Genomic DNA, 11,180 nt, shown 5'->3' on the forward strand with positions numbered 1-11,180 from the left:
AAGTTTTGTGCTACATAACACAAAAATTTTAGGGGTGGCACGAGTTAACGGCAATAAAACGGGGAATCGAATAGCTTAAGAAAGGCGTCATTAGCAAGCGTATGTATGCAAGTGAGCAACATAAAATCACGGATGAATATGTAAGAACGACGCGAGAAAGGGCCAAAACAAGAGCACATGAAGATGCTCAGTTCCAAAAAACATGCTCCAGCAACTCACTGCCCTCTCTCGGCAAGTTGAAGCTACTGACCATTCGCGCGATACGAGAACGGAACTGCCCGCACAGCAGCCTCTTCTGCTCGCGTCTATTCCGGACAAGTTTCCCCACCACCCCACCGCCAAACGAATGGGAAAGTTATCAATGACCCCACTACTCTGACCTGTCTTTTGCTGAGGGCTTGCGCGTGGATTAGGGCTGTTCCACACAGCAGCTGTGTGCTGCGTTACAGTCTGAGGTTCCAGAATCAACCTCTGAGACGTGTGAAGCGCATTAAAACTTGAGGCGCATTAGAGAGCGAAGAGATTTTATTCTATATGTGATTGTACGAACAGGCCCACACAACGCAACTAGATACAGTCACGATCGAAAATCTTCAACTTACTACTCCTGTAGGTTCTAATGCGTGCTTTATAGCACAGATGCATAGATAGCATAGATAAATTTATAGCATGCGCGTTATGTGCACCCAAGCTCATAATTGTGATACATTTACATTGCAGTTTCTACACGTCCCAAACTTTTCTTGAACCATTCTACTACTGCTGTAACCGAATGAAGCCGGTATACCGACTCCACATTTTATACCGCCTACCATTTGATACGCTGAACCTTGCTCGGTGCGAAGTCCATTTGAAACACTGCTCTACATATGCGCTGTATTTGGGATCGTTCACTTCCTCGTAGCGCTTACAGGACGGATAGCAAAACAACATGTGAAGTTAGAACTAACGTAAGTACATGACTTCAGACAGATCCAACTTAAAATTACGCACGACCTTCCGTTGTGTGCAAGAGCAATGTGGGGCTCCGTCGACGACACTTCGTCAGAAACGTGCTACACCGGCAGGGAATCTCAACAGCTGTGCACCAAAACATATAAGTGTATCCTCGATCTTTGGCTCTTGACAACCACAACCAGTTTTCCCGACTCAGGTCACAGTCGGACCCGCCTGAGATAAACAGTTCAGATCAGTGCAGCCATGGTCAGGATGGGACAGCCCTGCTGCCGACCTCAGCTCTGGGCCGCCCTGTCCTGCCCTGCCCTGCCCTGCCCTGCCCTGCACGGAACACCAGGCGGCGCTGTACTGTCGCCCAGCTGTGGGCGGCGGGCGGAGGAGCTTAGCCTTGCAGGATGCGCGCTGCCCCGTGCAGCCGGCCTAGCTCCTCCGGGTCGGTGATGTGCAGCGCCTGCAGACACCCTCCGAAGTACGGGGTGCTGAAGCACTGCCGGCTGGGGGGGCGACGAAACGAGGTCAGACTACGATGAAAACTCTCACAGGCAAAAGTCACTGTGCCAATATATTACCTGTTCATATCATATTTGTTATGTCCAGCCGATGTTGAAAGCCTTGAACCTGTATTGGAAAACCGGCACCCAGCAGCATTCATACCTGCGATCACCGCGCTGGCTCACTCGCTGCGAGATACACGGGCAGGCAGTGGGTAGACGACAGGCGCTCGAACCCCACCGCCCAGTAAATGAGCACATGAGAGATCACCAATGAGCACATGAGAGAGCACACCAATCCGCCAACATCAGTGGGAAGGTCACGGTATGCGCCAATCAGCACAGGAGTGACCGAAGGCTGTGGGCGATGGACTTATGCGCTAATCCGCAAGAGCGTTGTGCCTGTAGTGGTATGTTGTGACGTAAGATGCCACTCCACTTTGCCATCACTTCGCCGAAGCCCGGCTGCTTCGGCGAGTGGCCAGAATTGCTGGTTGTAGAGTGGAGCCCGCTGGGGCAAGGCGCATAGGCCACATGGACCAGGCGCTGACAGCTTCATTGGCAATTCTAGCCGGTTTCATAGAAAAGTGAGCAGCAGATAAGGAAAACGCGGACGGGAAGAGATTAGGATCGCTGCACATTCTCAATCTTCGTCCGGGCTGTTCACGCAGATATTCTCCTTGGGATCTAACCTCAACAACGTTTTTTAGTCACGCTTAGAAATAACTCCTTTTTGGCTGAGGTTAGCATGTATTTCCAATGCCAAAAATTTGTCTCGCGCTGTGCGCATTTCGGTACTGGTGAATGAAACCTTTTGTCTTATAAGTCACCTGCGTCTCGGGTAACCCTCCACATAGGATCGTATTACACAGCATCATATTCGCTTGTGAATATTAGCGCAACTTGAAATCTCAACTAATGTTTTGACAACAGTTCCAATGTTTGCGTCGTAATGTCGTTTAGCCAGCATCTCCTGGCATACTGAAAGCTGAAAATTTTTGACAGGAACTCCAAACTCATAATGCCGGAAAACCAGGAGGCCTTTTTTCCTCATACGAAGTTTCATTGGGCGGCCAGCGCGCTACTTACCGACAGAGGCCGAACAGTTCTGGCTCGCGGTAGATGCGGTAGCAGTCCTGGCATATGTCAGACAGCTGTGCCACGAGCGCCCGGTCGAACTCGCCGCCACACTCGAGGTCCCTGAACTCCAGCGCCGTGTAGGGCCTGCCGACGAGCCGTCCGGCCAGCACAGGCTGGCCGCTGCTGGCCGGCGCCAGCGCCCAGAGCAGCGCCCCGGCCAGCAGCGCCGCCCGCACACTCTGCCACAGCGCCATCCTGCCGAGAATCCGGGAGGTTAGAAATGGGGCCAAAAAGCCACGGCCATTTACGTCCTGCGAGCAGTCCGGGAGGGAAAAATGGGGCCAGCCAGACGCGGCCATTCACATCGTCATCCTGTGAGCAGCCATGGAACGGGTCACGCCAGCGCGCGCATCGGCTCGAGTTTTCAGCGTTATCTGTTGTACACATCCAGAGAATGTGAAGCTGTGCCACGTAAACAGCAAAGCCCGTCCTAGGCGTTCCAAAAGATGTACGTGCACAGGCAATGGAACGGGTTCTTATTGGAAGGCATCAATGGGAATACGATACTTTGATAGCGGGAGCGAGCGATAACAACCGCTCAATTTGGAGCTTGCTATTAGCGGTCTTAAATTGGTCAAATGGTGGTCTTTAATTCATTACGTTTGGAATCACGTTTGCAGCTTCGAATGTTTTGGAGCCAAATATATGACTTAAGTTAGGAACCGCACGCGGCCAATAGTCAGCTTATTAGTCTACCATAGCCACATATCATTAGCTGCGTTTACAAAGGTTATGCACGGCATCCCCAGGCTACGCCCCGCCTCCAACTCTGCTCCTGCCCTCCCCCCACCCCACGAAAGCATTCCACGTACGCCAGCGGGGGTGGGGGCGTCGCACAGATTTACAGGCCGCCGGAGTACCTGGAGGACTGGAGGGTCGGCTGCGAGGGTCAGACAGGAGTCGTGCTGACACTGCTGTCACCTCGTCGCCCGGCTGCCTCTATATAGGTCTGGTGCGCGGCACCCACGCGGCCGGCGGCGGCGCCGACGCGGCCCGTCGCTCCGGTTCCACGTGCGATGTCGCCAGGACGGCTGGTGCTGGTGCCGTCCGCTGTCCAAGAGGTCTCGGGTACGTCCGGAGCGGTCGAGGAATCGGGTTTGATTGCTTGAAGCTATTGCCTTGCTGATATGATGCGGTATTGTTCGTGTTCCGGCTGCATGTGTCAAAGAACGGACCAAACAAGTACATTTGGTCATCTGTGTGTTCTTGGAGATGAGCATAGACATATATGATTGGTCACATCGTGGCGTTTAAAATATAGCACGGTATTGCGTCAATGCCGGGTGTTCTTTTCCATTGAAAAAATCAGACAGGTTACGTGGTTTTTGACGGCGTGTTAGAGTCACACGTGAAACAACACGGGGTAAGAAATAATATTTCCAGATCGCCACCAGCGAAAATGCACTCAAACAGCGCTGCTCATCGTAATTTTGATTAGTTAATACAACCATTTAAAGGAAACTCAACTTGGTACAACAATTTCTACTCCCTTTTCCATGTCGTGCGTCATCGATCTGTCCGAAAAACGCTTACCTTTTGTAGAGTGTGACCTCACAACAATAAAAATTGCGCAGACAACTATAACAAGCTTGATAACACGACCCGCCATGATATATGGACTACACGAAACAGGCTGATGCCTGAAAATAAGTGGAAATTTGAAAATACCTGGTGTATATCGCCGAAAAAGTCACCCAACACTTAAATGTGGATGCCTTGCTTTTGTTTTTGTTGTAGCCCTAAATCCCAGCGCATGTGACGTTGACAGTTCGCAATGCATTACAGCTTTACGATCATTGCATAAACAGTTTATTTCTGCCAAGCTCGTTTGAAAAGGGCTGCATTTTGTGTAGGCATTATTCATAAAACTCACCGTTATCTGATAATTGATTTTCAGAATTGTGTTGTAAATTTTAGAAAAGTACTGGCAGTTAGCCAGAAGAAACGCTTGGTCGAGCGTAAATTCAAAATACTTATTGTTGTGCGTTAAATTATGTCGGTGTGTGTCTTAACATGTGAGACATTGTACCACTAAAAGTTATCTCCGTATTTATCTAGCTGAACAACTTTTTGGAGGTGTCAACAACATGCTGCACATGCGCATTTAAGGGAATGTCCCGGATTTAAAGATATTGAAGCAGGCATGAGATATGGTAAAATAAACTCACTTATAACCGTTATTGTACTTAAATGTGGAAAAGACTGCTTTAGAGAACACAATTTTTTTATTAAGTAAATATGCTCCTGGGCACGTCAATGTTTGATTGCGTCATCGTACCGTTCCACAACATCGATTGAAAGCCAATTGACGACCGCTATATGTGAAAATCGCGCTCGCAAATGCCAGATATGAACGACCCGACGGATTCATTTTTCTTCGCCTTGATCGTCGCATGGCCGGTAAAATGGAATAATTTGAGTAACGTTATTACGGTTTCATGAATATCTGAGCAATCTTCAAAAAGTCGCACGAAAAATCTGTACATATCTGCGGGCGTATAGCTCAGCAACGAAAGGGACTGAGGTCTTAAGAAGGGCAGGTCCATGTACAGACATGAAATACTCCCTTTACATACATGCGAGCACTCCCTTTGAGCTCACGAAAAAAATGTAAGAACACCACGAGAAAGGGATACCACACGAGCATGAGCACCTAAACCAAAAGTACCTAACAAAATCCGGTTTGGGACACATCCTGTACGGTTGCTGGCCACTTCTCGGGAGATTAAGGAACTACTAGTGAGTGGTTATACAAACGTTTCAGGACGCGCTTAAACAATGGCGTATTGAGCAGCGTATTTACTCAATAGATAAAGTGTGTTGTCTAGAGAAGTCTTGTCCACTTGAAAGTAAATCAGTTGTTAAAAGTGAGCTTATTCCATCATACCTGATGCTCGCTTTAATATCTTTGAAGGTGGAACATTCATTTCAAACGTTCGCGACATCCAAAACAAACGCGGACTCGGGTGCAGGGCGTGCGGTGACGGCTCCTTATTATAGGAGGTGCCAGCAATCCTTCCTCGGGAGTATGTTGTTGGATACCATCTGCTTCCTTGAGCGGCGCAGGGCTGCCCAAAATCCTGCTAAAACCACCGTTCATTTATCTTGCAACTGCTCTGTAGAGAGATACCTCTTACATTGGTTCCCCCACTGACGCAGGAAACTCTCTGACCTAGGCGTTTGGCCCCAGACCAGCGTAGGGTCCGCCATCAATGCAATAAAAGCCCTTATTGCCGCACGAGGTCTAATAATTGACACAGACACTCCAGTTCGGCTTAACGGGCCATTGGCTGAAAGGGGTGCAGGTCCCATTCGGTACTGGGTCCTGATTGATACGGGGCCCTTCCACTATCTCATTGTGACCTCGTACTATTAGTTCTTATATATCCTTTCATCTTCAGAGGGTCCCAACCAACGCAAGGGGCCCCTTAACAGTCGGGGTGCTGTACCTGTCCCTGCTCAACAAATGTTCCCCTGGCCGACTCGGTATCCCGTGCCGACGTAGGGCTCCGTGTAGGCACTGTGGACCCTGACCGCCGCTGGGGACCGAAATTGTTACAGGGACCCTTTCCAATGCAAATCACAAGCCCCCAACCTAGTCTTTGCTTGGAAAATGGGTCCACGTGGTTCAGACCAACACATAGCCAACCGTTTGGTGCTAGTGATCTCTGGCCGAAATAGAGCTTCGCATTGTGTCAGGAGGTTCTAAGTCGGTGCACAGGGTCTTCTGACAGACATTTGAGGTCACGTTCTCGTGGGCAGACGTCCTTAGCCAGCCATTAGGCCCTTAAGCCTTCCAGCCGGGCCGTTGATCTTTGTTTGCGAGGGGCTCCCCGGACCCCCTCCGGGCCTCTCAAAGACTGGCCCTGGCCGAATCGGGGCCCCTCGCGAACACAGCCTCCTGTCAGGCACTGAGGGCTCCGGCCGAGATAGGGGTCCGTCATCAACTTGAGGGCCCCGATCAACGTAAAACGCGGGCTCCGGCCTTGTTCATGCATGGAGAAAGGCCCCCAGGCCAGATCGATACGGAACCGACCGTTTGGTGATGACTGTGTTATTGTTGTGGTGTACATTCTGTCATATAGGTGGCGCAAGAGATAAATTGCTTGCGTATGCACACTGGGCTTCTAAAACTACAGCGCTTTGAATACGACCACGTTTCGGTACCACCTCTCATGGAGCGTCAGCGCCGGCAGAGGCAGTTCCGGCGGGGCTGGTCATGCGCCTTGCCCCGGGCACTCTTACTGACGAGCCCATTCAGAGGCGCCCCCGGAGCCGAGCGTGCGGCCGCCGGCACGTGTCCGCCGCGGAGGGCACCGCCGCCGGCGCCACCGCTTCACAGAAGCGGCCCACCTCGGCCGAGCGCGGTCGTTAGAGGAGCGGGTGGTGCTGCATTTGGCCGTGATCCGGCACGTGGCGATACCTGCGCGCTAAAAAAGTCAGCTGGTGCACACATCACAGGGTGATTTACGAAGTGACGAGATATTTCACCTTCCGCTCGCCTGCTGTTTTCCGAGCAGCCTGTGAGCGAATTTAACTAGGGACTTAGAAATATGTTCATGCTCGTACCAAGATAAATTTCAACTACTCATTTCAACTATAAATCAAACTGCTCAGGCTGTGTTAGCTGCAAGGATGCGTACTGAACCTGCAACTCATAAAAGGATAAATGCAAACAGATTCAGGGCAAGAATAAACATGGCCTGCGAGCTGCTGGAATTATTTCGGCGAGTATCAGCAATCACTCACAGCGTTTGATTTTGATGACCAGCCTACCCATTTGCCTCAGTGTGTTGAGCACGCCGGTACATGCACTCAATTGGATCGGATTTGTTGTCTTTACTTCTCATTCACTCATGAGAGGTACGAATGGCCAAGCCTGTGCGTACTGTGAATGTATGACATAAATCACAAATCAAACCAACTAGCTGAGAAACTAAATGTCCAAAGTTGAGATTTGCTTGATATTCATATGCTACCATGCGAACACTGTAGTGAAGGGGTGTGTTCCACATTTGTATGCGGTTTTGAACTGAAATGGCCATCTCAAAAATCATTCGATGCAGTTCAAAGCCCTGCCCTTCTTAGCACCTAAAACCCCCTAGTTTCGTGCAGACCATTTCAAGGTCACCCAGGTATTCGTGCTGCCATAATAACGGCATTATAACTTTGTCATTTCACAGGTCATGCGGCGATCAAGGACAAAAAATATAACCATCTAATCGCTCATATCTGGCGTTCGTCAATTGGTTCTCAGTCGTTATTATGCAAGGTACGCAATCAAGCAATGAATCATTGAAGCGCGTAGTTACTAAAAAGAGATATCGTGTCGCCTAGAGCAGTCTCTTCCACGTAAAAGTATATCATTACTTGTAAATGAGCCTATTTCATCATGCCTGATGCTTGTTGCAATATACTGAAATGTAGAACGTTCCCTTTAACCTTGTGTTCCCCTTCCTTACAGTTCTAGATACCATACATTACGGTTATCATGCAAATCGAATTTTACGGTACAGTTGTAATTTTACATTTACGATTACAATTTCGGGTGTACTGCACCGATGGTACGTACATAATCGTTGGGGATGGCCATGGCCCCTCCAAGGCAACACCGTGCCGAAAATCTCGGCGGATTGCTCGAGGAGGCTTTGGTGGACTTTTCTCTTGCCTATGCGAGACAAAAAGAGTTAGCAGATCTCAGAAGAATATTTCATGAAATGCATGAGCTATCTGATGTCGTTATACCATTTGACATTAATCCTTAAGTGCCCACTGTGTGAGTTGACTACCCGGTAATGTATCTTACGCGTTGCAATGCTCGGCCACCAACTTGTGCCCCGGCTTGTCGAGATGAAAACGACAATGCGTGGATGTTTTCCTGATGTGAAAAATGTACACACAGGCCTGCACATCAACAGCTCGTCAGTATCAAACCCAAATTCCTTTACAATAAATGGAGAAACGAATCGAAGCGGCTGCAACATGGCGCGGGGGGGGGGGGGGTAACTCGCTTGTTATCGATGCCTGCTCGCGCCTCTGACGGCTCAATCTCCAGCATTGATACCGCAGCAACCTAACGTGGCCTCTCAGTGACCTGCCCGTAACAGGTGTATATCGACAGCAGAGCTTGAGATAGCGACAAGGTAGCATCGTTCCACCGTGACCCCGACAACGTCGTCACGCCAGTCCGTCACGCGTCATCAAGAATATGCGCGCGGCGCACCGTGCCGCTAGGTGTTCCAAACTCAGAATAATGCCTCTGTCACCAAAGTTACCGACCTAGCTTATGACATGGCTTCTGTTTGTCATTTGTACTGCTCAATTTCACGTTGGCAAGAGCACGATGTCTGTCATAGATTTCTTCGTCTTGCAATTCAAACGCACAACTAATCAAACACTCGAAATTGGGACAAAGTTAATTGAGCAACCAGAATGGCCACTTCCATCACCCTTCCATATCCTGATCACCCACTGAATCAGCAAGCCGAGACGGCCAGTTAATCACCAGAAGGCTGAGGCATCACCAATGGTGCCAGTAAAAATTTGGTATAGTAAACCGATCAGACATCAGAACTAAACCTCCGATTACAGGTGGAAAGACATGAACAATCACCAAAGTGGCTTAAATAGCATAACTTAACGGACGTTGAATGGCATCCATTCAACCAACAGCTTGTCGCCTCCGTAGGTTAGTAATTGGTGTCAGCTTCTGGTCACTATCCACACATCCAGCAACCCGGGCGGTAGGGGTGTTCAAGTCCCCACGTACGCGGTCGCGGAGGCACATCCAGGATAACAAAACACGGGGGTGGGATCCAGTGAGAACTCGTCACGCAGGTGTAATGCTGGGCTGGGGGTAGACCCCTGTATTCTCGATCGTGGCTACGTCTGTGTGCGCTTGCCATTTGACTTCTGACTTGGATGGTCTGCGGCCGTTGGCAGCGGCTGTTCAATTTCAGGGAGGTCAAGGGGCAGGGGAACCGTGCCATGCGTTTCGGCACACGCAGCTTTTCCATAAAATTCTGCCGCAGAATTTGAATTTCACATGAGGGAGATGGAGCCCTAGAGAAAACACCACAATCCTACTTTGTGTGGCCTTTGATCTTAAAACTGTCGAATCAGACAAGTTTTCAAGACAATTTTGACAACAGTAAAACGTATCACCCAAGCACGTATGTGGACCACAGTATGGGCCACGCTTGTGGTTATCGGGACCCGGGCTTAAATTGGGCCCGAGTTTGTTTTAGGGCCCAGGCCAGTGGTTCTGAAGGGCCCCTGTTCGGAAATAGCGCCCGTGACTGGCAGATTCTTCATTGTCTCATTGTGGATCAGTTAATTGTCATTTCTCCTCCCCCATCCCATCTCTGGCGAGAGGACCTCGACCAGCGCAAGTGCTCTTTGACATTCAGGGTCTCGTCCTCTTCCTCTTCAGCAAAATGCGTCTCTGATCGACTGCGAGCCCCTTGCGGACATTGGCCTCCCTGTTAAGCACTCTGTGCCTGATAGAAGCCTTGTTTCAGCGTCCCGATCAAGGCAGGAGGCCTTCAGTAACAATCGCGGACACCGGCATTGTCCCTGCTTCGTAAATGGGTCCCCAGTGTCCAAGCAAACTCAGAGCCAACTGCTCCACAATGGTGGGTTCGGACCTAGATAGGCGCATTCGTCGTCCCGGTGACCTCCGACAGGCGCAACCAGTCCCTCTGTCTAACCTTTGAGGGCCGGTCTTCGCCTCGGTGTTGTCCCCCGACCAGCCCTTCAGGTCCTCCAATCGGATCCTTGATGGTCTGTGCCGTGGGTCCCGAAGGCCACTCAGGGCCTAGCGGGAGGTAAATCCCTGTGCCCCCCTCCCCCCCTCCAGCAGCTGGCTGCGCCCCTGGATGTTACTCCCTGTACGAAACTCATTGCTAGTCGGCGACTCCCTCTCAAAACGCAACTCCAATGTGAATAATGGCATCTGCGTTTGAAAGCATGCGCACGCTGATACCGGTTTGGTTTAAAATATGGTCGTTTTTGCTGTTGGGCTCAATTTCCTAGTTTCTGGTAGAAATTAATCATCATTTACAGTGCTTTAGTGATTTGTTTCACCTATTTGGAGGAGCCTCAACCTATCTAGTTGGTAGCATTCTTCGTGGACATTTTCTCCGTGTGCTTGGTAACATAAGCAGTATTTACGGTGCACGACCTCGTTCGACTGGTGGTGAAAACGCCCATCTTGGTGGCAATAATGCAATCGGTGGCGACATGCACATTTCCGTTGTGATTCATCCAACTTGGTATTACTGTCCATTTTATTTTGTTGTTTTAGTCCTTTTTGGAGATCAGTTAAAAGGGAGCCTCTGAGATTCGCTGGTAGTCCGAAATCGAGTGATGATGAATCTGTCAGATAGGAGTGTGATAACGATATCACCAAGAGTAGCGGTGCAATGAGGAATTAGCGCAAGGTGATTGGTGATGGGAGGGAGGGGGAATCGGCTATAGGTATTGTGAATTGATGAAAGCACTGGGCGGAGTAGAGCACTAAAGGCCCACCTTGGCTATACAACTTACCACGGTACGGTCAGAATAGTCTTTGCAAGAGCTGAGAGCGTGGAG

General features: G+C 49.9%; 1 protein-coding gene across 1 annotated transcript; it reads right to left on the reverse strand.

The window, feature by feature from the left end:
- Window positions 1-1,339: 1,339 nt before the first annotated feature.
- Window positions 1,340-2,782, reverse strand: LOC119105863 (crustacean hyperglycemic hormone-like). The gene is made up of 2 exons (XM_037229418.1): window positions 2,538-2,782; window positions 1,340-1,451 (listed from the first exon to the last, which is right to left on the reverse strand). Exons 1-2 carry the CDS (start codon window positions 2,780-2,782, stop codon window positions 1,340-1,342), a joined length of 357 nt encoding a protein of 118 aa, XP_037085313.1.
- Between the last annotated feature and the right edge of the window lie 8,398 nt (window positions 2,783-11,180).

This window comes from Pollicipes pollicipes, unplaced genomic scaffold (genome assembly GCF_011947565.3).
Source record: "Pollicipes pollicipes isolate AB1234 unplaced genomic scaffold, Ppol_2.1 Scaffold_6138;HRSCAF=7277_pilon_pilon_pilon, whole genome shotgun sequence".
NCBI lineage: Eukaryota > Metazoa > Arthropoda > Thecostraca > Pollicipedomorpha > Pollicipedidae > Pollicipes > Pollicipes pollicipes.

What these genes read in the sequence shown, in the direction of transcription:
- LOC119105863 (XM_037229418.1), bottom strand. Translation starts at nt 2,782, where the DNA reads ATGGCGCTGTGGCAGAGTGTGCGGGCGGCGCTGCTGGCCGGGGCGCTG. An exon ending in GAACTGTTCGGCCTCTGTCG is followed by an intron (nt 1,452 to 2,537) that starts GTAAGTAGCGCG and finishes TCGCCCCCCCAG; the next exon opens with CCGGCAGTGCTTCAGCACCC.